At 49.8% G+C, this 27,013-nt stretch overlaps 2 protein-coding genes across 8 annotated transcripts in view; one reads left to right on the top strand and one right to left on the bottom strand.

The window, feature by feature from the left end:
• Positions 1-26,492, bottom strand: part of LOC147362524 (uncharacterized) — a 47,552-nt gene extending 21,060 nt beyond the window's left edge. Inside the window, exons 1-5 of one of the 6 annotated variants that reach the window (XR_015136325.1) lie at positions 25,149-26,492; positions 24,444-24,566; positions 10,010-10,091; positions 8,719-8,935; positions 7,489-7,722 (exon numbers count right to left, since the gene is read on the bottom strand). Coding sequence is in view for 2 of the 6 variants with exons in the window: in XM_086325148.1 (XP_086181274.1) it covers positions 24,444-24,550 (107 nt within the window). In the remaining 4 variants the exon portion in view is untranslated. Of the gene's footprint in view, positions 1-7,488; positions 7,723-8,718; positions 8,936-10,009; positions 10,092-10,857; positions 11,249-11,679; positions 12,248-24,443; positions 24,567-25,148 lie in introns of those variants that run through there. The other 5 variants (XR_015136323.1, XR_015136326.1, XR_015136324.1 and 2 more) reach the window with 5 other exon arrangements.
• LOC147362525 (uncharacterized) lies at positions 1,015-8,576 on the top strand. Of its 2 annotated transcripts, none has more exons than XR_015136327.1 (4): positions 1,015-1,619; positions 3,707-5,894; positions 7,128-7,288; positions 7,532-8,576. XR_015136327.1 is itself a non-coding variant. In XM_086325151.1 (4 exons), the coding sequence occupies exons 2-4, from the start codon at positions 5,808-5,810 to the stop codon at positions 7,696-7,698; spliced, it is 336 nt and encodes a 111-aa protein (XP_086181277.1). In that variant the 5' UTR covers positions 1,015-1,619; positions 3,707-5,807; the 3' UTR covers positions 7,699-8,576. The 2 variants fall into 2 exon arrangements, 1 of the variants encoding a protein (XP_086181277.1); XM_086325151.1 differs by having other exon boundaries at positions 7,207-7,288.
• Positions 26,493-27,013: the final 521 nt, after the last annotated feature.

Raw genomic sequence — 27,013 nt, 5'->3', positions numbered from 1 at the left:
CAGATACTCTATGTTATCATTTGTATGTGTAATCTAAAAAATAAAGCAAAGAAATGGATATAACAAAACAGAAACAGACTTATAGAGAACAAACTGGTGTCACCAGTGTGGAGAAGGAAATGGAGAGGGGTGAGATAGGTTATGGAATTAAGAGACACAGACTACTTTGGATAAAATAAATAAGGATATTTGCAGACTATAAAACAATAAGGATATTTGGATAAAATAAACAAGGATACACAGTACAGGGGCATTCTGCCATTATATTGCAATAACATTAACTGAGAATAATCTGTAAAAACATTGAATCACTGTTATACACCTGAAGCTAATGTCATATTGTAAATCCACTGTACTTCAATTAAAAAAAAGATAAAAAGGGCAGCCATCACCATCATTTTACAGATGAAGAAACCAAGTCTTCACACAGGTTAAAGTGATTGCCTAAGGACATTAACTGATAAACGGTGGGTTTAAAACGGGAACACAAAGGGCTTCCTGGTGGTCCAGTGGTTAAGAATCTGCCTTGAAAGGCAAGGGACACCAGATCAATTCCCGGTCCAGGAAGATCCCATATGCCACAGAGCAACTAAGCCCATGCGCCACAACTACTGAGCCCACACGCCGCAGCGACTGAAGCCTGTGTGTCTAGAGCCCGTGCTCCGCAGCGAGAAGCCACCAAAGTGAGAAGCCCGTGCACAACAACAGAGTAGCCCCCTCTCGCCACTAGTAAAAGCCTGTGTGCAGCAGTGAAGACCCACCAGTCAAAAAGCCAATTAATTAATTTTAAAAATCAATAAAATGGGGACACGGAGCTAATTTCTTTAATACATTCTCTGATTTGTAAGCACTTTGCAGTGTATTATTGATAAATAAGTAAATAACACCACCACCACGACAATGAACCTAGTGCATATTATAGAGAACGGTAATTGCCAGAGACGGGGGCGGGGGATGGGCAAAATGGGTGAAGGGGGTCAAGGGATACAAACTTCCAGTTATAAGTTCTAGGGATGTAAAGAACAGCATGGTAACTGCAGTTATTAATACTGTATTGCACATCTGAAAGGTGTTAAAAGAGTAGATCATAAAAGTTCTCATTATGAGAAAAAAAGTTTAACTGTATGATGACAGATGACTTCCCAGGTGGCACAGTGGTGAAGAATCCGCCTGCAAAGCAGGAAGCACAGGAGACGTGGGCTCGATCCCAGATTTGGGAAGATCCCCTGGAGGAGGAAATGGCAACCCATTCCAGTACTCTTGCCTGAAAAATCCCAGGGACAGAGGAGCCTGGTGGGCTACAGTCCACGGGGCAACAAGAGTTAGGTATGACTGAGCATGCATGCACCATAGGATATATAAAAACAGATGTTAAACAGATTTGTTATGGTCATTTTGCAACATATACAAATATTGAATTGTTATATTGTACACCTGAAATTAATATATGTCAATTACTGAAATCAGATTGATTTTATTCTTTGCAGCTGAAGATGGAGACGCTCTATACAGTCTGCAAAAACAAGACTGGGAGCTGACTGTGGCTCAGATCATGAACTCCTTATTACAAAATTCAGACTTAAGTTGAAGAATGTAGGGAAAACCACCAGGCCATTCAGGTATGACCTAAATCAAATCCCTTATTATGGTACAGTGGAAGTGACAAATAGATTCAAGGGATTAGGTCTGATAGAGTGCCTGAAGAACTATGGATGGAGGTTCGTGACATTGTATAGGAGGTGGTCATCAAAACCATCCCCAAGAAAAAGAAATGCAAAAAGGAAAAGTGGATATCTGAGGAGGCCTTACAAATAGATGAGAAAAGAAGAGAAGCGAAAGCCAAAGGAGAAAAGGAAAGCTATACCCATCTGAATGCAGAGTTCCCAAGAATAGCAGAGAGAGATAAGAAACCCTTCTAAGTGAACAATGCAAAGAAATAGAGGAAAATAATAGAAAGGAAATAGAGATCTCTTTAAAAAATTAGAGATACCAATGGAACACTTCATGCAAAGATGGGCAGAATAAAGGACAGAAACAGCATGGACCTAACCAAAGCAGAAGATATTAAGAAGAGGTGGCAAGAATACACAGAAGAACTATACAGAAAAGATCTTAATAACCCAGATAACCACAATGGTGTGATCACTCACTTACAGCTAGACATCTTGGAGTGTGAAGTCAAGTGGGCCTTAGGAAGCATCACTATGAACAAAGCTAGTGGGGGTGAAGGAATTCCAGCTGAGCTATTTCAAATACTAAAAGATGATGCTGTTAAAATGCTGCACTCAACATACCAGCAAATTTGGAAAACTCAGCAGTGGCCACAGGACTGGAAAAGGTCAGTTTTCATTCCAATCCCAAAGAAAGGTAATGCCAAAGAATGTTGAAACTACCACAAAATTGCCCTCATTTCACGTGCTATCAAGGTAATATTCAAAATCCTTCAACCTAGGCTTCAATAGTATGTGAACCAAGAACTTCCAGATGTACAAGCTGGATGTAGAAAAGGCAGAGGAACCAGAGATCAAATTGCCAACATCCGTTGGATCATAGAAAAAGCAAGAGAATTCCAGAAAAACATCTACTTCTGGTTCATTGACTATGCTAAAGCCTTTGACTATGTGGATCACAACATACTGTGAAAAATTCAAGAGATGGAAAGAGTAGATCACCTCACCTGCCTCCTGAGAAACCTGTATGCAGGTCAAGAAGCAACAGTTAGAACTGGACATGAAACAATGGACAGGTTCAAAACTAGGAAAGGTGTGTATCAAGGCTGTATATTGTCACCCTGCTTATTTATCATATGCAGAGTACATCATGCAAAATGCCAGACTAGATGAAGCACAAGCTGGAATCAAGATTGCAGGGAGAAATATCAATAACCTCACATATGCAAGTGACACCACCCTTGATGAAGGTGAGAGAGGACAGTGAAAAAGCTGCCTTAAAACTCAACATTCAAAAAACTAAGATCGTGGCATAGATGGGGAAACAATGAAAACAGTGACAGGTTTTACTTTCTTGGGCTCCAAAATCACTGTGGACAGTGACTGCAGCCATGAAATTAAACGACACTTGCTCCTTGGAAGAAAAGCTATGACAAACCTAGACAACATATTAAAAAACAGATGCATTACTTTGCCAACAAAGGTCCATATAGACAAAGCTATGGTTTTTCCAGTAGTCATGTATGGATGTGAGAGTTGGACCATAAAGAAGGCTGAGGGCTAAAGAATGGATGCTTTTCAACTGTGGTGTTGGAGAAGATCTTGAGAGTCCCTTGGACTGCAACAAGATCAAACCAGTCAATCATAAAGGAAACTCTGACACTTTGGCCACCTGATGCGAAAAGCTGATTCATTCGAAAAGACCCTGATGCTGGGAAAGCTTGAAGGCGGGAGGAGAAGGGGATGACAGAGGATGAGATGGTTGGATGGCATCACCGACTCGATGGATATGAGTTTGAGCAAGCTCTGGGAGCTGGTCATGCAGCTGGCGTGCTGCAGTCCATAGCGTCGCAAAGAGTCAGACACGACTGAGTGACTGAACAACAATAGCAACCTCAGTAAAAAAAAAAAAAAACTCAATATTTAATTTTTGAAGTTATTAATATAGTCCAATTATCAATATTTTCCTTTCTGCACCTTAAGAATCTTTGCCCATCCTCTCTAATCCTTTAAAAATGACTTTTGTTTCCAACTAGTCCCCATCCCTTGGAGAGGAGTCCTGGAAGACAGTAGAAGAAAGGTTTTGGAAGAGACAAGGTGGGTACTGAGCTCTGAAGGGGATGGACTGGGATGAAGGATGTTCCAAGTAAGGGGCAAACAAATGGAGGGGGGTTTGCATTTGGTCACACAGCCCCCGCACACGTTTATGGAGGACCACAGCAATCTGCTTTGTGTGTTACACCACAGTCCATGGGCTCAGACTCTTTCTACCTTCATAGGTTATGCCTATGCAGAAACCAGGCTGCAGAAGGATGGGTCAACCAGAGGGAGCTCAGGGTGTCCAACCAGAGTACTCCCAGAGCCCATGCTGAGCCTGAAGACAGCCGGGATTCCATGCTCTGGGTGTCCTGTCCCGTTTGGGGATGACTCCTGAGGTTCGATGGCCCCAGCTCAGCACCCAGCTCTGAACACAAGTCTGGGGCCCTGAGAAAAACAGCCAGCAATCATCAGGGCTTTCCAGGGGAGGATCTGAAGTGAGACCCTTAAGATGCTTGGCACACAGTGTGGCCTAATGCTGGCTACCAGCCACAGAAGGTACTGGGCTCCAACGAGGCCAAGGAAGGCCCATTTAGGATACGCAGGAAGGGGGAGAGGCACTCTTAGGAGACCCCAGCCCACCCCAGACCTATCCACCCAGTGTGGGGGCCCCTGGCCTGGGTGCCCCATCAGTATTCCCTGGCTGGATTTTGCCAGAAAATTTCCAAGAGCTCCGTATTTGGAATTTGCTTCCAGCACCACCTCACCCATCAGCGCTTCCCGCTCAGGTAGAGGGCCGCGGTGGGCCCCCCAGGACTCCACCCCTCGGAGGGGCGGCAACAGCCTTTGGTTGCTTCCAGGGAGCAGGCCTTTCGCAGGGAGGCACTCCCCCACTTTGAATTCCATTTCCCAGTCGGGGGAACCTGGGAGGTCTCTTGCCCCTATCTTCTGCCTGTTTTCCCCTCTGTAAAAACAGGGCTTATCGCGTCCTAGACCTCCCTTTCCGGCTGGTGCAGAGCACGAGGCCCCTCTCCGCCCGCAGCCTGGGACGCGGGCTCGCGCGCCCCAGTCCGGCCACGCGAGGGCGCTCTGCCGCGCCCGGCCCGGCGCCGGCCCTCGCTGGGCTCTGCGGGGGCCCCGGCTCTGCGTGCTGGCGGCTCACCCACCGTTCGGAAAAGAAAGCAGAGCTCCGAGAACCCCTCTGACAGTTCGGAAAACGAATCCATCGCCTCCGCACTGAGGGCATTTGTTTGGATGGAGGCCAGCCCGCCGCGCGAGCCCCTCCGCGCCTCTCGGAGGTCCCACCCCAGCCGCTCCCCGCAGGTTTGCGGAGGGCGGCCCGCGTGGGCTCTCGACCGCCGCAAGGGAATAACCAGCCCCGCTCGCCAAGCTCGGAATCCGGATCAGCTGGAGGGACCCAAAGCCTTCGGCTCCGCCCTCCCCCAGTAGCTTGGACCACATCCTAGAGACCAAACTCTGAGCCTCGACTTCCACACATAAATTGGGAAAGACAACAGTCCCTACTGTGGAAGTTGCTGAGAAAGTTAGAGATGGGTCTCTATCGTCCGGGCTTTAGACAAACCACCTGCGTCTTTCTGAGCCTCAGTTTCCCCAGCCGCAAAATGGGGATAATAAAAGTCTTTACCTCCCAGGGTCACTGAACAGGCCAGATTGCAGCAGCCACTTGGCACCCCCTGAGCTTTCGGGCAGTGGAGCCACTGGGGTGGTTAGGAAGGCTCTGCAGAGGCACCGAGTTCACAGCTCATTCCAGAGCCCCAGAACCCCATGGGGTTGTCTATTAGGAACCAGGTCCCCCAGCTGGCTTAGAGCATGGCTGATGATCCCTCACTTCCCTGGCTCAGATGGGGGGCTCGCTGTGCAGCCCACACGGGCATGTGGGCAGGGGGCTGGGAGGCAGGGCCCCCCACTCCTCCTGGTTGGTCTTCAGGGCCCTCTCTGGTTGAATCACCAGGCAAAAACACACAGCTCTGACACCATCCAGAAAATGAAAATGTCTCCGGCATCTAATCCTTCCCTTTCTTTTGGCAACTTAAATCTCCCTGAAACATAACCGAGATACCAGACGCAGTGTGAGCGTTCATGATGGAGCCGGCCTCCTCCCATAAAGCCGGCCTCAGGGACTTTGTGCAGCAGAGCAATGCCTCCAGTCAGGCTCAACCTCACCAGGTAGGTGATGACCTCTGACCTCCCCAGTCCACATCACAACGTGCCTCCACACTGGCCCTGACCTGACGGGCACCCTCAAGCCCTGACTTCCTTCCCAGACAAGGGCTGCTACCCACCCCCATCTACTCACCCCCCAAATATTTGGAATGGTCTTTGACTGAAATGAGATTAATCCTCAGTTCCCTGACAGTGTCTTTGGGCATGTGTTTTTATAACCTCCCTTTCAAATGAGAACCATTTGTCGTGGGGAAGCTGGGGAGGCCCAGCCCTAACTGCTGGGCCAGACATCATCGGCACCTGATTGAATGTCAAGGACAGTGTGAGGGGGCAGGGCCAAGGTGACGGCAGGCTGTAAGTAGCGATGACCTGTCCTTTGCTGGTCCCGGCCCAAGCCAGTGTCATAAGTCTGAGGATCCTGGCTCCAACCCAGTCTCTCCCACCCGCCAGCCAAATACCCTTGAGCTGGTAAGCCTTTAGCCTTTGCCTCTAGGAGCCTTACTCTCCTCATCTGTAAAATGGGAGAGTTGGGCTTCCTAGGTGGCGCTAGTGGTAAAGAATCTGCCTGCCAAAGCAGGAGATGCAAGAGATGGAGGAGCTGCAGGTTGGATCCCTGAGTTGGGAAGATCCCCTGGAGGAGGGCATGGCAACTCATTCCAGTATTCTTTCCTGGAGAATCCCATGGACAGAGGAGCCTGGCAGGCTACAGTCCAGGGGGTCACAAAGACACGACTAAAGCAACTTAGCACGCACACACGCTGGGCCCAGCCCAGTGCCTGATAAATAATAGATCTTCAATGTCCAAAGAGGCTTTTGGTGGGGAGGCAAAGCAGCCCACGCTGGGGTCTTCCAGGGGGTTGCAAACGTCTGTCCAATGTGTGACTCAAGTCTGTTCCCTTTCCGGGCTCACCCTAAGTGAGGGGCACATCCTTGCATAGAACTTGAGTGGCTGGCACTTGAATAGGGAGAGGGTCGAGTTTATAGGTGCCCCCACGCAGTCTCTTTAATTAGCTCCGAGCCCTCTGTCGGTGGCCTCCCTGCTCAGCACCATCTCCCCCCTACCCCCACCGCCATCCCAGGTCCTGTTTGAAGTTGGCAGACCCCCACCCGCTTCCTGCCGCCCCAGCTTGCTGAACCAACTACAGACCCTTGGGGCTCAGCTGGGAGGAATTTATTGGTGGAGAATTTCAATCATGGGTTCTTGGCTCAAACTTGTTGCTTCCCCCACCCCCAAAGTCTCCCCAGCCGTTTGATACTCATGGAACTGAGGCTCAAAGGAGGGACTTCTGACGATCTCAGAATTCCACCTGGGCAGGTCGGAGAGTTCACAGCCCCTCGTCACTCGGAGGAAGGGAATGCAGAGGAGCAAGGATGCAGGTTCCTGAGACCATACGGAGGTACCGGAATTTGCTCACCTTCCAGGGCTGCTTAGAAACACCATTCCCACCTTCACTAGCATCCCCTCCCCAGCACCGCGGCAGGTGTCTGGATCTCTGAGGTGTGAGCTTCCCCTCTCCCCAAAGTTGGTCTCGGGGCTGGGGGAAAATGGGGGAATCCGGAGAGCCCGGAAAGGCAGACCTGGTCACCAAAGCCACAGAGATGTACCATTTTTCTGAAGCCATGTGCCTTTGCCTCCCCAGAGGCCTTCCCTGGGCGGTTTCCAGACCAAGAAGCCCACGCCCTTCCCTGGGAGCCAAGCCAAGAAGGTCCTGGGACTGAGGGCCCCATATGCCGCTCATTTTCCAACCCCTCTGGGCAGGGCTGCCTCCGCTCCATGCCTCAGAGAGATCTTTGCAATGATGGATAAGCCGTGGCCCCGACGGCCCTGGCCCTGGGGAGGAAAAAAAACATCTTTTGCAGTTTCGTGTAAAGCCTCCCACTTCTCGCTTAATAAGTGCTGAAAGAGGCACAAACAGAGGGACCCCGAGCTTGCCATGACTAACAAGATGACCACATCAGGCAGAGCCGAGCTGGGGGAGAGGACCGCGCCGGCCGGCCGCCCGGCTTCCCGGCGCGGAGGTGTCCGATTCCCGATTCCCTCCCGGGACGCTCCGCCAACAGTGCTTTGAAGCCGTGCCTAGGAGCCCGGAGCAGGGAGGCACGGAGCGAAGTGGGGAAAGGGCTGGTCCTCCCTCCCGCCTCCCGCAGGATGGGCACAGATCGCCCAAGATAAAGGAACCGCAGCCTCCTCCAACTTGTGCTGAGTCGCTCTTTTCAAAAGCCCTTTCAGATGGTTTCACTTCTCCGCGCGCGCTTTGTTGAAAGACGTAAAAATTTCAAACCACCACAGAGTAAACATTTCAAAACTCGCTCTTTGCAAAAATCAGTCACATTTTCCCAAAAAAAAAAAAAAAATCTTGAATTCCATCTCTCCACGCACCACCACTCCCCCCGTCTCCCCCGCCCCCTCAATCCCTTTTTCTGCGCTCTTTGGATTCGAGTGTTTTTCATTAATTTAGAAGCAGTCCAGGTAAAGCTGGTGTTTGCGAGCTGGTGTTTTACGGGCGGGAAGTAGCTTTGTTATTTAGGAGATGTTTTAGATAAGTCAATGTCTTGTCAAAATCAAGCAGGTTTTCTTTATTAGGGTGAAATCGTAATGAACTCATCTGCTTCTAATATTTATAAAGAGAAGAGAGGCCATTAATTCTACTGCTTGTGAATAAAACCATCTGTGATTTCTTTCCATTTGATGGGTTTTGGTTTTAATATACATTTTTCACAAATAAGCGCAGAGATTTTTTGGTGAAAATGTCACATTCAGGATCTCATAAAGAAAGAATGCAAAGAGAGGAAAACGAAATGTTTTGTTAGCTAAGTAATTTCTCACCTTGCAGAGTGGGGAACATTTGAGCCAACTTTAGCACATTTGGGTGATGGAATCGCCCGTTCAACGCTAATGCAATCCATGACATGTTACAAGGCGAACCGCGTCCGTTTTGAAGTTTGTTTTCCTTCGGGAATTACACAGTTCATTTAACCTAATCTGTCCTGACACTTGAATTATAATATCATGAGCTTCTTCAGGGAAGTAAAACAGTAGTTGCCTGCTTAAAAGCAAAGCAGAAGTTAATAAAGCGGGCAAAATGTCAAGGAAAAGGAGCTAATCGAATCGCAGTGTCATTCTCTAGAGAAAATACAGTCAAGTTGCATTTTTTTTCCAGTTGAAATCTTGGACGCCTAATGACACATTTCTGTCCAGGAAGAAATTTGAACTCCGAAACCAAACTTGATTAAACCCCAAACTGCAAGACCTTGCCCACTGGGGACCGCTCGGGGACTTTGACTTCTGGGTGTCAGAGCTTAATTAAAATATTCATCCAGCTGCTCTCCCCTTGCCAAGAGGACCCAGAGGAATTAAACCAATAAGCCTAATTCTATTAGTTCACCTGCCTGTGTACACAGAGATGCAGAAGACCATTTACAGGTTCAGAAAAAAAGAAAAGGCACCAGAGCCACCCTGCATGCTCAGCGTCAGTGAAGTGGCCCCCTAGACAGAGTTCCACGTACTATTTGGGGGTCTCAGTTCCCGGCTCCAAACATACATGACAAGTTAAAAATTCTCTTTCAAGAAAACAACAATGCCAAGTAAGACATTGTAAGGATTTGTGTGTTATGATTTATGTATCATCTATAATAACATCTAACATTCACTGAATTCCCTGTGCCGCTGGGCTGACCCTGTCCCTTTCACATCTCAAGGAAATCTTCAGTTCCCCTTTGTGAAGTAAACACTGTTACTACCCCCACTCGACAGATGAGGAAACTGAGGCTCCTCAGTGAGACAAGTAGCTTGAAGCCCAGAATTCCCAGACCACAGTCTGAGCACTTAACCTCTAATATAATGATGGCTTCCCTGACATTCTGATCTTTGTTTCAAATTTTAATGATTTTGTATTCACCCTACACACACACACACACACACACACGTACAAAATTAGGAAAATAGAGAAGCTGTAAAGAGGAAAGTCAACCTCGGTCTCAGCCTTCCTCGGTCCCGCCCCCAAAGCAGTCTCTGTGGACCATTTCTAGTGTTTCCTTCCAGAGTCGAGGCTTATTCCAACAGTTATGCATATATTTCCCTTTCAAAAAAAAAAAAAAAACATATATACAGAGCATACCAGTACACAATTCTGCAGCTTGCTTTTTTCCATTTTCTAATACATCTTGGAGGGTCCTCCATCTTATCCTTTTTAAGACTGCCTGTTATAACACAGAGAACTATATTCAGTATCTTGTAATAGCCTATAGTGGACAAGAATCTGAAAAGAATATACACACACACACATATATGTATAACAGAATTACTTTGCTGTACACCTGAAACTAACATAACATTGTAAATTAACTATACTTCAATAAAAAAATTTTATTTAAAAAAAGTGCACACCATCCTATTTGGTAGAGGTGGTAGATGGACCCATATGAGATTATCAATATTCAACCATTTTTGACCAGCAGAAGTGGCAGCTTAACGTGGTTCTGCCTAATATCATACTTTTTTTTTTAACCCAATCTCCAGTAATGGATGTGGAGGTGGTTTCCCCAACTTGGCACCTCAAGCAGTGCTGTGTTGAATATCCCTTCACACAATGGCAGGTACCATCTATAGGGCAGACTCCTAGAAGCGCTACTACCCGGGAAGAGGGGAAGTCAGGTCCCATCCTTGACCCAAAGTCTTTAAAATGAAGTGGTCACCCTGGCTAATTTCCGAAGCCCCTGTTATCACTACGTTTGTAATCCCACAGCCTAACTAGAGATGACCCCCCCCCTCCCCACAGACACACACACACACACACACACACACACAAAACCTCACAGCTCCGGCCTCAGGATCCCCCAGATCACTGTGAACATAAATGTTTTCCACCAAACACGGACTCCCTCCCTACTGGCTGCATTTGTCAGCCAGGGAATGAGACATTTCCCTGTGATCAATACAAATGAAATAGAGATCCAGCCTGGGCAGCCGCAAGATGTGGTTTTTTAATAAGGAGACCTCCGGAGGATATTGCATTCCTATGACAACAGCCGGCAGACCTTGATTTTTAGTGTCAGAACCTGTTTAACGTGAAAGCCTGTGGCTGGGGCCTGGCCGAGCACTGGGTGGGTGGGTGGGTTGTCTGAGGCTGGAATCAGGCTGGTCCTCCAAGGCTGCGGCGGAGACCAGCCACCGCCCCTGCGGGCCACCTGTTCCCAAAGGCGGCTGCGTCTACCAGCTGGGCGGCCGTGGAGGTGGCGTGGCTGTCCAGCCAGAGGTGATCTACAGCCATGGACTGGGTTATTTACAGCTCGCCTGTGGTCCCCGACACCTGGGCGTCTCTTGGATGACGGCAGTTTGCCTTGAACAGGACCGGTACCTAAGCAGAGGTGGCAGCGAACGTGAGCAACTCTATTGACCATCTTTTTCTTTTTATAAATTCACTGGTAACAGAGCAAGTCAAAGAGACGATATGAGTTGGTTGCTATTTGAAAAGACTTGAGAAGGAACAGCTACGAACTATACAGGATAGAGTAGGATGTTCTAAAAACACAATCCTTGCCCAAACAACCTAGATGCCTCTGAGGTTTCTCTCTCGATTCTCCAGCCTCTTTTAGAATTATCTGCTAATACAGACCAGGGCCAAGGACGACAGCAGAAACAGAACAGCTGGTGCTTAAGGGAGATGGGATCGGCAGTGCTTTACTCCAAGGATTTGATATTTTAAGTTATTGTTGTTGTTACGTGTGTGCAATAAATCATGTTTTAAAGTATCTGTTAATAGTGTTTTATTCTTTAAAAATAATAATTCTTTTTTTTTCTTTCAAGTGGATGGGTTGTTTCTTGAAGCTGAAACTCTCAGGTTTTATGAAGAGATGTGACAATCAGTAAGAATGTGTCAATAAATTTTTCCACTGGGAAAAAAATTTTCACCCAATTTTATCACCTAGAAAAGGTCTTGTCCTTTAAAAAATTAGAAGGAAAAGAAGAAACGGAGCCTTAGCTAGTATGGCTTAAAATACTTGGTTTGAATTTACGTAAATGTATTTAGTCCTTTAGCTTTTTTAACCACTGAATTCGCATTTAGGAATTTTAAATACCAGGATGGGTGCTCTTGAGTTTCAAATGGCAACTCTCAAAGCAGCATCTGCCAAAGCTCTTGAAAACCAGGGCACAGTGGTCCCCCAAGGAGGGTCTTAGAGGATGATTACAACATTCCTTTGTGTGACACAATAACACCCCGCTCGTGGACACTCTCGGACCCTCTGCTGAAAGTAACCGGCTGGGCCGAGGCTTAAAACTAATCTTGTCCGCGGCTCCCGGCAAGAGGTCAGGAGGCGAGTCTTTCAGAAAATGATCTCCGGCAAGATCTGAAGGGCTCCGGGAATATAACAAGTTGTAAAAGGGAGGGGGAATGGGGAGAGAGAGGGAGAAAAGAAAAGAATAAAAGGAAAATGAGATTTTTACAATTAAGTATACTCCTTTTTTTTTTCATTTAGTTAATTTCCAGCCGCTCACATTTATTGCACATTAATTATGCATACAGCTTTTGTGCGACTTAAAAATGTGAAGATTGTGATCCTTATCCTTTTATGGAGGATCTGGCTGCCACGCTGGAGGCCCCACCGGAGAAGCTTCAGGTCAGACGGGGCAGGAGTTGCCGACAGCCAGCGGCCCGAACCAGCCAGTACCCTCCAATCCCCCTCCTGGCTTTCACAAAAGAGATTCCTATGGAGGGGCGGGGGCGGGGGTGGGTGTGTGACTCAGGGCCCCAGAGGGTCTGAATCAAGGGAAAGGATCCCAAGCAAGCCCTTGGCTTGACCAATATTTATGTTCAAAGCCACTGGCCAGGCCTGGGGCTAAAACAGAATGTCACAAACAAGAGGTGTTGGGGTCTATTTCCTTCCTCCAAGTACCCATCCCACACGCCAAAGGAAGCCAAGGAGGCAGCAGGCATAACCTGGTGGGAGACTGTTCCCCAGTCCCACCCAACCCCAGCCTCCACGCTCCCACCAGTGGCCTCAGGAAGGTATTGGCAGATGGCCCTCGGCCAGAATGCTGTGTGAAACCAGACAGGGCCACAGCCTCTCCGTACCCTCCTATCAGGAACTGTGCAGAAAGCCCTCTGGATGCCAGCAGGCCCAGTGCCTCTCTGCCTGCCCCCATTTTGCCTCGGCAGGCCACAAACAGAAGACCACCAGAGCCCAAGCAGAGACGGGGATTCATCATTTGGTACATCCACTTGTGGGGAGGGGCCCAGGAGCCCCTTCACCAGCCGATCAGACCTAGGCTAAGAGCATAGATCCAGGAGCCCCAGGCCCCTACTCGAGGAGGGAGAGACCCTTGGGGACTGAAAGTTGCCATGTTGGGCCAGGACCCCCAGGTTCTTCTCAGATCGGGGCTCCCAGCATCCTCAGAAGCTGCACTTTGCTCCCCAGCCTGAGGTCAGCTGTCTGGTCACCCCAAGGAGCCCACCCTGAGCCAGTGGGGCAGGGCCGTCCCCCTACTTCCTGCACAGGTTCTGAGCAGACAGCCTGGGGTCCTCAGCACAGGCCCACCCTGACCACTGGGCAGCTTGGGTAACAGGGCTTCCCTCTCTCAGATCCCAGATTCCCCATCTGAAAGTGGGGATCAGATGAGACACAGAGTCACCCTAGGGTCAGGTGGAATGGCCTCCAGAGCATCCAGCCCCAGGAGAGCACCCAGGAAATGGGGCACTCACAGCAGCCCCAGGGTGAGAGTGAAGACCCCATGTCACAGATGGGGAAGCTGAGGCTTTCGGGGAAGGAAGGCACCAGCCGCCCACCACAGTCTTGGTGGCAGGACCAGCTGCATGACACGCTCCAGGAGTCTTCCTCAGGGGTCCCCCTGCCCTCCGCTCACGAAGGGCTGGAACCCCCACCCCTTCTCCAGGCACTGCATCGGAGGGGAGAAGAGAGAAAACACACACTCAGTCCCTCGCTCCCTCCCACGGACAGCTCTTGTGACAGGTTTGCCGAGGGGTGTCACAGCCCGCATGGGCTCTTGTCCCTGTTCCCTGCAAGTACAACCACACACCAGCCCCTCTGACCCCCAGTGCTGGCCCGGGGAACAAAGGCAGTAGAAGCTGCCCAGAGGCCCACAAGCCTGGCCGGGCAGTGAGCGGCTCCCACCACAGCCAGACCTCAGGAGGTCAAGGCCGGGTTCCAGGACAGGCGCCCGCAGGCCACAGTGGCCCCCTGACCCGCTCTTGGGAGGGGGGCTTTGGGCCTGGACAGCTTCCTCTTCCTCTGTTGTTTTAATAACAACTGCTCTCTACTGGGATAAACTGGCAGCGATCCTTCCTGCCCTTCTCTCCCAGCATCGCCACCCCGTTCGGCAGGGACTCTGTGACAAACTTTAAAATGAAATTGTCATCATAAAGAAGTCAACCGCGCGTACTAATAAACAGCACGCTTAACATTTATTACTCTGCCTTCTGACAAACTAAAATGTGAAAACATGCCAAAATTCGGGTTTCATAAAACAATTTTTCATCAAGTTCTTTCCTCTGACAAAATGCCTCTGTTTCGTTCCTGGCTGGCGGGACTCACTTCAAACGCAGCAGCGTTTCCAGAAACGGGTCTCTGGTCTGACGCTCCCAAAGCCATCTCTGGCTTTCTGAGACTTTATCTGATTGATCACATTCTGGGCTTTGCTAGCAAGCACCCACGGGGGACAGGGGGCACCATGGTTCTGATGCAGAACCTTACAAAGCCGCCAGTCACAGGCACCACAATCCCACCATTTTATTGTGGTAAAATACACAACATAATATTTACCTAGCCATAATCCTAACCATTTTTAAGTGTGACATTCAGTGGCATTAAGTACCTTGACACGTCATACAACCATCACCTCCATCCTTCTCCAAAACCCCTTTCACCTTGCAAAACAGAAATTCTGTCCCTATTAAACAGCTCCCCACTTCCCCCTGCAACCCCCTCTCTACTCTTTGTGAATCTGGCTGCCCCAAGCACCTCACATAAATGACACGGTACAGTCCTCATCCCTTTGTGACTGGCTTAATCGCACTGAGCTAATGACCTCCAGGTTCCTTCAGCTCGTAGCCTGTGTCAGGATTTCCTTCCTCTTTAAGGCTGAATACTATTCCATCAGCTGCCATCCAAGCTCTCCTAACCTCACACAGGTATAGGTATATGATGCTCCCCCTCGGCTGGGGAGGGCAAGGGGCCTCAGTGTCCGAGGAGGTTCCACATGGCACCATGATCCTAGCTCAGTGTCGACGGCCCCGAGGGAGCTGGAGATTTGGGGGTACCCCAGTCAGCCCAGGTCTTAGAGACTCAAATGGCTCCAGTCTACCTACCAGGCAAACCCTGACTCTCCCCCAACACCTCCCTGCTCTGGGCAAGGACGGAACCGGGAGAACAGAGCCCTCCCTGTACTCAGGGGCATAAGGGGCTGCTTCAGGATGCGCTCTAGCCAGGAGTGAAGTCAATCAACAGCACCTGGAAAGTACCCACAGTGCCCCCTGCTCTGCTCTCAGAGCTCACGGGCTTGTTACCAGAGTGCCACCCCTTCCTCCGCCAGCTGCCCTGGATGGAGACTGAAACCAAGGGAAGCTTTTAAAATAACAACACTCTGCTGGGCTTTTTGTTTTTTTTCTGAGGTACCAGACCTTGTGTTTTAACTAATTATCAAAATTCTTCTCTCTCAAATTACGGCTAATTTTCTTCACATGGTAATGGTGTTATGGTTCCAGAGGAAAATGTCCTTATTCTTAGAAAAAGCACCCTGAAGTATTTAGGGATGGCACACAGAATTTAGTTTCAAACTTGTAACAAAAATTACAGGTATAGGTATGTGTATACATCGGCTTCCCTGGTGGCTCAGATGGTAAAGAATCTGCCTGCAATGTGGGAGACCTGGGTTTGATCCCTGGGTTGGGAAGATCCCCTGGAGCAGGGCATGGCAACCTACTCCAGTATTCTTGCCTGGAGAATTCCATGGACAAAGGAGCCTAGCAGGAGGGCCTGGCCTGGTGGCCATGGGGGTCACAAAGAGTCAGACACGACTGAGAAACCAAGCACACAGCACATACATAGATAAAGTATAGTAAAATGTTCATGTGTATTGAATCTAAGAAGGGGGTATATTGGCATTCCTTGGACTGCTCTCAATTTTTCTATATATTTATAATTTTTAAAAAGTCTGTGTGTTTGAATATATTTGTAACAACAAAAAAACAACCTAATCAGAAAATGAGCAGAAGACCTAAATAGACATTTCTTTAAAGAAGACATACAGATGGCCAACAAGCCCATGAGCCATACTCACCATTGCTAATTATCAGAGGAATGTAAATCAAAACTACAACAAGGTACCACCTCACACTGGCCAGAATACCTATCATTTGAAAAGCTACAAATAACAAATGCTGGAGAGGGTATGGTGAAAAGGGAACCGTAGTATGCTATGGGAGGGTAAATTAGTGTGGCTGCTATGGAACACAGTATGAAGATTCCTCAAAAAATTGAAAATAGAGTTGCCATGTGACCCAGTACTCCCACTCCTAGGCATATATCCAGACAAAAATATAATTCAAAGAGATACATACACCCCAGTGTTCATTGCAGCACTGTTTACAATAGCTAAGACATGCAACCAACCCAAATGTCCATCAGCAGATGAATGGATAAAGAAGATGTGGTGTATGTATACATATACACACACACATATACACACAATGGAATACTACTCAGCCAGAACAAGAATGAAGTGCCATTTGTAGCAACATGGATAGAACTACAGATTCTCATACTAAGTGAAATCAGACAGAGAAAGCCAAATACCATATGATATCACTTATATGTGGAATCTAAAATATGCCACAAATGAACATATCTAAGAAACAGAAACAGCCTCACAGACATAGAGAACAGCCTGTCGTTGCCAAGGGAGGAGGGGTGGAGGAGGGATAGACTGGGAGTGCGAGATTAACAGATGCAAACTATTATGTATGGGATAGAGAAACAAGGTCCTCCTGTAGCGCAGAAGGAACTATATTCAACATCCTATGGCAAACCATGTATGTATATGCACAACTGCGTCACTGTGCTGCACACCAGAGAATTAACACACAGTAAATCAACTATACTATCAATATAAATACAGCTATATTTACACAGTAAATCAATACATTTAAGTTGGGGAGAAGCCCTTTGCTCTCATCTTGCCCTTCCTTTTATCATTCTGCATCCTCTTACCACAGATGTGACCCAGGGGTCCGAGAGGGCATGTCAGTGACGGGACATGGGAAGAAGAACCTGCCCAAGGCTCAAGCAGGAGTACTCCATTCTCTGGCTCCTAATGGAGGCATCACATGGCTCAGCCCAAAAACCGCAGGTCCAGGTGGGGGCAGGAGGCATCAGGACCACCACTACTCCGGTATCCTTTAGGGACCCACTGGGACCCCAGGAGGGCAGTCACCCAACAGTGAGGGCTCTATCCCCAGCCCTTGCTCAGGAACCCTGGGGCATCCGTGATCTGCCGTGGATTGTGTGGCCCAGAACCCATTGCTAATCAGAATCAGAACCACCTCCCCCCACTTCCCCGCATGAGGACAGGAATCACATCCATCTCCCTGGCCACTGTGCCCCCAGCACCAGCCCAGGGCCTGGCACAAAGCTGGGGCCTGGCAGGGTGAGTCAAGGCTTCCAACTGAGGTTCTCTCTTCACAAGTTGGATGAACCTTAAGGTCCTTCCTCGCAGACAGCTGACCAGAGGTCAGGGGGACTGGGCACACCTGCCCCATCTTCCTGGCAGCAGCAGCGGAGGGCAAGAAGTCAGTGGGCCCGAGGCGCCCTGACGGGAGAACCTCAAGGGCAGGTGGCTGGGATCCAAGCATGGGGAAGGCAGCAGGCCACCAGGCCAGGGACAGTTCTAACCCTGGAGTCTAGGTGAGCCTCTCCAGAGTCCCTTTGAAAGCAGGACCTCTCTCGCGCGAAGGCTCTGGGAGGGGACAGTCTCTGGCCACTCACTGTCTGCCAGCCAGAAAGGGGGCTTCCCTCCCTGATGAGGAGGAAACCCCTGGAGAGGGTGCTTTCCTTTAACCAGAGATCAAAGACAAGTCCCCCTGGGCTAGGGGTCCTCTATCTCTCCTTCCCACTCCAGGGTGCCTGACTCTCGGCTCCCCGCTTCCAGAGCCACTGCCTGGGGCCACCTCTGGACACCTGTGGGGTGGGGGAGCAGGACCTCAGAGCTGGGGTCTTGCTAACTTTATGGCTGTGGTCTTACTGAAAGCCCAGGCACAGGTAAGAAGAATCGAGGAAAGGGCTGCGCACCTGGAGAAGTGGTGCGTCGCGGGGGCCTGAGGACCAGCTCAGGCTCCCACCCTTCCAGCGAGGCCAGTGATTAACAGCTGGGCGGTGGGGTGACAGGTCTGATCCCACCCTGCCTCTGACTGGCAGGCCACCTAACTCGGAGCACATAGGATCATCCTCGTCAAACGCTTGGTTGGTCCCCGGCGGACTGAGCGCTCCGTAAGCAACCAGGGTTATCTTTGCCGGCACTGTTCTTACTGACTTGGGTTCACTCCCCACGCCAGCGTCCCCCGTGGCTGCTGAGGTTGGCTAAGATGCATCGTAGGTGAGTTTTTTTCACTGGGAGCCAGTGAACCTGGCATGACGGGCACGTAGGTCTGAACACGGAGGCTAGGAAAGCCCCCTCCCTCGGCCACAGCCCATGGCCTGGGCCAGCACCCCCACTCCAGGGCCAGCCACCTCCCTGCCCTTCCCAGGAGGTGGGATGGCCTGCGTCCCCCGCAGACAGAGGCCAGAGACTTTGGCCTCCTCTGCCATGAAAGAGCGAAACCACCGCAGGGTTCAAAAGGAAAAGAGGAAAACCTGGTAACTCGACCCAGACGGTCCATCCGCTTTATCAAAGCTGAGTCCAGGGAGCAGCTTTCCCACCAGGAGAGGCTGCGGCCTCATTAGGGACGATGAAAAGCTTGGCCGCAACGCACATCCCAGGGACAATTAGGCCTTGTCTCCCTGCCTTCAAAGGCAATCTGTGTGTGTGTACATGCGCGTGCACATCTTTTACATTCGTTTTCTCTCCCCCTCCTTTCCGCCTACCCTCTCACCCCTCCAGCACTAAGTGACTCGGAATGTCATTAAAGACCCATCCTTGGCCCACTGGGTACCCACAGAGGTTCAAGACCCAAAAAGAATTCCCCCAAAGACCCTGCTTTCATGCAACTGGCCCTGAGACACTGCCCCCAGACACTCAGCTCAGCCAAAAGACAGGCGCAGTGTGATCATTTTCGAGCGTTACTCCTCCTGAACGCCAGTTCTCCCATCCGAGACACAGAATGCAAACTATTCCCCTAGAGCAACTCCTGCTCCGGTTTCCGGATACCTCTCTTCTAGCAGCAACAGTCTGAGCCCCGGAGACTCTTCTCCAAATCCTGGCGATCACCTCCCCGCCCCTTCCCCTGGAATGTTCCTTACCCACTGGCAGGAATCCGAAGCCGGGACACTAACACATTCCTTCGCACACGGACACTGCCTTAGACCGACAGGCATCCCGCTGTCAGGAGGCAAGGACTTGTTTTGGGATTGCCACCCTGAAACAGACCCAGGCCCCGAGCACAACCCAGGCCTGCCTGGTCCTGCCAAGGCCACCGCCCGCCGCCCAGGCCCTGGCACCGTGAAAGTTTCCTGTAACCGACAACGCCACTTGTGAGATGCCGATTCTGACATCAGGCAGTTATTTGAGGGGATCAGCGTGTTGCTTTTAGTGAGAAGGCAAATTCTAGATACTTGTTTTTGTCATAACACCGGAGGAAGTGGGCGCAATATTTGCGAAATTAGAAACAGCCATAGGTCTCAGGCCCTCGCTGATGGCACCCAGGTATTAATCCATTAAGGGAATCAAAAGAGCTTAAATAAAAGTCTGAAGCCCGCAATATACATGTCCATGAACAAGCAGTAAAACTTCCTGAAAAGGTGATTTCAAAGCCATATTGCCCACGCTTGGCAAATTGCATATTTAATTATTTTGTCATTCCCTCTCTCTCCTCTAATCTTTGGGGAAAATGCCTTTGGACATATGAAACCAGTTAGGATAATTAAACTATGATGGAATTAGGTGTCGGCTGATTCCTCAGGAAGATGGCATACTCTAACCTGGTATGAGATGTGTACAGGCCCCAAAAGGCAGTAACGTTGCTAATGCCTGCCTTTCTATAGAGAGATCAAAGGTCTTTTGCCCCTTTCAAGATGTCTGTAGAATTTGTTTCCCAATTATCCCACATTTGCGCACTGGGACATCCTAGTTAACTCTTTGATAGCACCTCTAGAATTGGGGCATAATTGACATCAAGCCGCACCTCGTGGCTCCAGGCTTGGGGCCAAGATTCCCCTCTGAGGTCTATGATCCCAGAGGGAAGAGGAGGGATGGGAACTGGAAAGGGGGTGCTGGCTGAGGTTTGGGTCCCTTAGGTTTCAGCCAGCGTCTTTGCTCAGGAAAGCAGGACTCACCCCATTGTTCAGATTTAGCGGATGGAGCGTAGGTGAACTCCCCTGGCTCTCATTCTGATGTGAATTGGGACTCGAGTTTTGTCTTTGCAAAATTTTGCCATCTTAAAAGCAGAGCCTGACTGCCTTTAAATACTGTTCTCCAAAGGAAATTCACTGAATACATTATTTTCCCGCGTTGGAATATTTTTTTCTGGTCCGGGAAGATGTTTTAAAAAAACAAAAAGAAAGAAAAAGCCATCAAATATTTGGGAGAAGTGAGAAAAATCCAAGATTTGATGTTTTAGTTACGGCATCTTGAAACTAAGTGTGACTAGGGTAGCACAAGGTAGAAAGTTAGATGTCAAAAAATATTAACAAAAATCTAATATAAAAGACTTTTTTTTCTCGTGTGTGTCTTTTACTTGCTTTTTATCTGTTTCCTATTTTCAAGTTCTCTTGATCTTTCTTGACTCTGCAAATATTTTTTCCTGATTGCCTAGTTCAGATAATGTCTTTAACATCTATGTGTTAGCTTAAGAAAGAGAGAGAATGGGAAAGAAAAAGATCTAAGTCTCTTTATATGCAAAGGCAGCAGCCCTTTTGGAAATAATTTTTTGGAAAAGGACCTCAACAGTTTGACAAATGAAACATCATTGATCCCGAGAATTGTATTTCAAGAGCTGCTCCGAGAACTTTTGCTAGAACTTTTGCGGGTATTTTGTGTTTTTCTTTCATTTTACATCTTTAAAAAAAAAAAAAAATCCACCTGTGTTCCAGCAAGTTTTAAATCGAGGAGATGAGCTTCCAGAAACATCAGAAGGAAAAGTTCGCAGGGCACCATCGGCTGTTTTCCACATTCGTCAAGAGAAACTAGAGACCACAGGAACAGTCTGCCCGGCACTGCCATACCCTCCACGAGCAACAAACTCAGGACCGCCCCGTTTCCCAATAAATAATTCCCCTTGAGAGGGAGCCCTCCAAGCCTCCTCCAGAAGCAATACCGGAAGAAAAATACCGCAAGAAAACGCATTTGCTGTTCTTCGCAACAGTAAAGGAATAATTATGGCTTCTGGCGTCTCCAGCCCAGGGTCCTGCTGACAGAGAAGAGCCTAGAAGATTCTCCCCAGAAGGGAACAGCAGCCCCAGCTGGGGAAGGGGGCCTTGGGTAGAATCGCCAGATTTTAACAAATAAAATACAGGATGCAGGATTTAATTGGAATTTCAGGTAAATAAGGAATAGCTTTTTTTCAGTATAAGTGTGTCCCAAATATCGCACTGGACAAACTTACACTGGAAAATTATCCCTTGTTATCTGAAATTCCAGTCGGATGGAGAGTCCTATATTTAATCCCACAACCCCGGCCCAGGGCTCTAGAAGGGGTCGAGGAAGCTGAGCAGGGACATCCTAGTTTTCCGCCCAGAAGCAGAACCAAAGCCATCAAGAAAACAGTGCTTTGCGTTGGGCTAGAACAAGGCTTGGCCACCATCGTGTGGCTGTGACCCCAGAGACCTGTCCCATCCTCTCGCTGCACCCAGGTTTCCGTATTGTGGGTTGCAGGTTGGGGTGAGGTTTGCAGGAAGGAAGGAAACTGGTTCAGCTCAGCCCTGAGCGTGGCTTTCCAGGGTCTCTCCTGTCCCCAGCTCTCCAGGGTCAGTGGCCCTGGTCCGAGGGAGGAAGCGCCAGGCTGGGTCACCCTGTGAGCAGACAGAGCCTGTGCTTAGGGCACCAGCTGAACACAAGACACCTAGAGGTTTCAGCTGAATTGTTTTAAAACACCAAAGTGTTCATTGTGGGGAGAACTGGGACATTGCAGGCCTTCCTAACCCTTACTGAACAGTTTTGTACTTTGACAGTTTATTTTCATGAGCTACGGTTTAGGCTGTGGGGGGGCATCATGATGTTTGGGGGGGTGCCTTTGGCTGCTAAAGGTTTCACCTTCTGGGACCGGCTGTCCTCAGCCTGGGTGGGCTGAGACATGAGATGCCCCAGAACCCTGACTGTTCAGCAAGCTTGGAGGGGCAGCTTCAGGGGCTCCTATTTAAAGCTTGAAAGCCCAGACGCTGGGCCTGCTGCAAGAGTGGAACGTCAGACCCACAGGCAGGGCTGGGAGAGGGTGATGGGTTTGTTTAAACGTGTCATGGAGGAGGAGAGTCCTTGGGGCTAACTTTCCGAGTTCTCTCTGGCCCCCACGAGCTGTTTGGAGCTGCTGTCCTGTTCCTTACAGCTCCTCAGAGCCTGACCACCCCCCTCAGCCAGTTCTTCCTCCTATCCCTCCTAATTCTCTCCTGCTGTAGAAGCCCTATCTGGCTCTGCTGGGCCTCCAGGGAGACAGAGAACAGCTGGTCAGCATCTGGTGCTCGCCATTAGCCGGGGCCCCTGCCCCCTGGGCCTTCCGCTCCCCGGGAGGAATAATCCCGCTTCCTCTAACCTTTCGGCTGGGTCCCGTGCTCCGGGCCTTTCATCATGTCCATCGTGGCCTCTGAAGCCACTCCAGGCTCCCTGGCCCTCCTATGGCTTCTGCTGGGCTGGGCCAGGCGAATCGGCAGGGGTCGGGGCAGGGGGTGAACAACCCGCTCTCTTCTCGGCACAGAGAGAGGTGGGGGTGGGGGCAGCCACGTCCAAGGAAAGGAGGCGGAGGTCAGGGCCCTGCCAGGTTCCCCGCTGCCAGGTGAGTCTCGGCTTGTCTGGAAACCAGGGGAGCCTACGCTTCCCTTTAAGGTTTGACGGGAGGGTGCCTGCAGGCGATCTTGGTAGGATCCTCTGCTTTTAGTCCCAAACGCTCTGGTCCATTGGGCGACTTCAGGTCAGTAAGCTCATTGCTTAAACCTGAGCTTCCTCGCACACAAAGGGGTAGTTAAGGCCCCAGAGATAAACTCACCCCTGACTCGCCTCCGCACGCTTGGCCCTGGCCCATAGTGACAGCTCAGAACCTGTATTATCACGGGTACTGTGCTCAGCGGTGGGATCGTCATCAATCTCTTCCCAGGCCAGAAAAGTGCCCATCCCAAGGCTCAGCTGGCTCAGGCCCAGCTCTACCTCCCCGGCCCCTCTGGCTGAAAAGGAGGGACCTGCGAGCGCAGCTGAATTAAATGTTTCTCCTCGGGGCTTCCAGAAAGAGGGGGGCTATCTCCTCTTTCCAGAAGCTTCTGTGACCCCAGCATGGTGCCTCAGCTGAATCTCACAGCCCCTCTCCCTAGCGTGGGTGGCTTCCCTGAGCCGGGCCAACATGCCCCAAGCCATATGGATAGACCTGGGGGCATGTCCCTACCACACCACCATGGAAGCATCCCAGAAATGCCAGTGGTTAAGCGTCCAGAAGCAACGTGTACTCTCTGACTTGGAGACCAGTGCATCACCCCGCCTTGGGTCCTCCGAGGCACCTTGTCCTGAAAGGGGCTGCAGATCTATCAGATCCCCCATCTGCTTGCCCCCTCCCCAGCCCTCTGTGATCCCCCCAGGAGTATAGACTCCTATGTGACCTTCCAGCTCACATCGAGGTTAAGAAAGAGCCACTGGCCGCATCGCCAGCTGCCTCAGCCACAGGGCCTCATATCTGCCCATAAGCCAGCACACACCTCGCGATTAATTTGGTGATCATGACTTGGAAAGAACCCCGGAGACCAGAGACATATTTATTAAATGCAAACTTCTAATTATTTCTTGGAACACTGATGAAAACTACTCCTTAAGTAATCTTTTTTTTTTCTTGGCTAGTGACTGAGCTGCCATGTAGTTTTCTAGCAATTATTTTTAACATCCCAAAAATTGCCCTGAAGATATGCAAAACACACTTCCTACGAATCGCACTTGAGAGAGGCAAGCAGCTCTTTTCTCTCCATTTCAGTTATTAAGAAAATGGGAAGTCAAATTTATTGATAAACACACTTCCACGGCAGATCCTAATGGGGGCAACTGCCCCCACAGCGAACAAGAAATCAACCAGAGAATGCGTCTTTGTGTGTCTGCCATGACTGCCAAGGGACACGGGTTTCCGGAGTGGAGTCTTCCCCAGGGTCAAGGGGCACCAGGCTCTGGGAGCGGCTCGGATGGAGTCCAGGGCCGTGGGAACTTACCTGCCGGCGTCCGAGGGGCAGGGCGAACTCAGGAGCTGGCGGTGCCAGGGCCGGCCCAGGAGGTACGGCTGCATGGAGGCTCTCTGTGGACAGGTGCACGGGCCCATCTCTCTCCCAGGCTACCTGCGGTTTAGTGGACGTTTATTAGAAGTCCACGCAATCTCATGAAGCACCTGCAGGCCATAAAACCTCACATGTGTGAGGCCTTGAGGAAATTAACGGCTCCTCCCTGGGGGTGCATATTTTGTGAAGATGTTTATTACAGATGAAGTGCTCCTGGGGTGGAACATTAACAAGTTGTAGAGTGATAAAAGGATTTTTATCCTTTTTCAGTGACAGAAGTAGGAAGAAGGCTTTAACGGAATCTATAAAAGACCCACTTCCTAATGAATTTTCTTAACTCTTTATTAATAGGGTCGGCTGAGTGGAGTCAGGGTCTTTGGACTGTTGGACCACTGGATGAGGGCGGTGGGGCCGAACGGAGACCACGGGGCCTGGATGCTGGACAGAGGATGCCCAAGACGGATGCGGGTTGGAATTCCAGGCGCAGAAGGCCATCCGAGCCCGGGCGCATGGGGAAAGCTTTCTGCCCCAGGAAACTCATTTGGAGGCCCCTCCAGGTGATGGGGTGAATTGGGCCTAAAAGCAGGTTCTAAGCCCCTCTTTTTAACCCCCTGTTCCCCACTCCGGCCTGCAGACCATTACCGAGATGAAAGCCCAGAGAATGCCTTTGGACCACGACTGCGGGATCTAATTGAATTATATGAACGCAGTTAAACGCCTGCTTCAGAGAGGCAGGGCTTGCTTTCAAGACTGGATGCTTCAGGAGTTAATGGGCTATTTGAACAATATAGGCCGAGAGCCTAACACAGGTGGGCTGTGTTAATAACTTTATTTAGACCCGCTTTTTTTTTTCCCCCTTTGAGGCGCACAAGCCTTCCATTAATGCATTCATTAGAGTTTATGGCCAGGCTCTGGTTTTCTCCTAATGACACTGTCCAGACCCGGCTCCCCGGCTAATTGAGGCCAGCTGCCCGGCTGCCCCGCCCCGGCCTCAGGACCCAGTGTCACCAGGATTAGCCACTGGAGCTGGAGCTGGACTCGGCCTGAGCCGGGCTGGGGATGATAGCCGTTCAGGAAGGGAAACCTGCTACTCTCCCCAGCCCACAACCACTGTAGCTGAGGGGGAGGAGGGGTCAAGGGAACCTGTGTGTCTGGACACCCTCCAGCCCCACCCACGCACAGCGAAGGAGCCCCGGTGGGTGGGCTCCCATCCCCACGTCTCCTCATCATGGCCTGTACCGCCTCCACTCCTGTCCACTCCTGGGCCTCCTCCCACCGCAGTCACACTGACGATCCCTGAGACCAACCTGATGCCGTCGGGCCCTCTGAGCAACCTGTTGTGGCTCCCCACAGCCCTCCGAGGAAAGTTTAGAAGATATGTCTGCATTCACAACCTTCTTATTGCCTTAGGTCTCATCTCTCATCCCTCCTCCACTGTGTGGACCGTCAGCCAGGAATGCCTCCCTCTGTCCCCTATGGACCCCCCTCCATCCTGAGTCCTCAACCCTGCTGGAGTCAATTTAAATGCAACCTCCTCCAGGTAGCCTTCCTTTGCAGAAAAGAATCCCATGAATGCATATAGGTCTTGTCATTGCCCACCTCCCCCCCTACTAGAGTATGAACACCCTGAGAGGATATATGTTCATTATTTTTACTAAAGTAACTATAACACACTAGTGGGTCCCACTTGTCAAGCGTTTGCTTTATGCCAGGTGCTTTACAAGCTTTAACTCATGAAATCTCCATAGCACCCCAGGAGATACATTTTATTGGCCCCATTTTACAGATGAGGAAACTGAGGCTCGAGGGCAGGAAGTTACTTGCTCAGGAATACTCAGTTCTCCCATTCACCAGCTGGGTGACCTCACTTCACCTCCCCAATGACAGCAGCTATGTCATGGGATTGTAGCAGCCGTGTACTGAAATTGGTTCAGACAAGCTCCCAAGAACTGCTTGTTGAATTTTCAAGAATTACCTTTGTGGGCTGGTCATTAAAAATAGCCTTTGTTAAAAATTAAATTAGGTAAACTTACAATTAAATATTGTGATATTGAAATAAATACTCCAAATCTGTCAATTCCTGTAAAATTACATTTTACTATCATCAACGCCCTGAAGGTTGTCTGGGTCTGTTGTATCTGTGGTGGAAATCCCACATAGGGGTGTGTTATTGCCTATCTCTTCTAGTTCCACATCCCATGACATCATGGGTCACTTGAAATCAACCACGGTTGGAGTATTTACACCAGGGAAATTGGCAAACTCTACAAATCAGGGTGTGGCCACCTCAAACGAAGAGTTGACTCATTGGAAAAGACTCTGATGCTGGGAGGAATTGGGGGCAGGAGGAGAAGGGGACAACAGAGGATGAGATGGCTGGATGGCATCACTGACTTGATGGACGTGAGTCTCAGTGAACTCCGGGAGTTGGTGTTGGACAGGGAGGCCTGGCGTGCTGCAATTCACGGGTCACAAAGAGTCGGACATGACTGAGCGACTGATCTAAT

This window comes from Bos grunniens, chromosome 11, assembly GCF_055505025.1.
Source record: "Bos grunniens cultivar Pamir isolate PY7600 chromosome 11, Bosgru_T2T1.0, whole genome shotgun sequence".
In the NCBI taxonomy this organism is placed as follows: Eukaryota; Metazoa; Chordata; class Mammalia; order Artiodactyla; family Bovidae; genus Bos; species Bos grunniens.
Note: the sequence above shows the minus strand (reverse complement) of the source record. Positions and strands in the feature narration are given on the sequence as shown.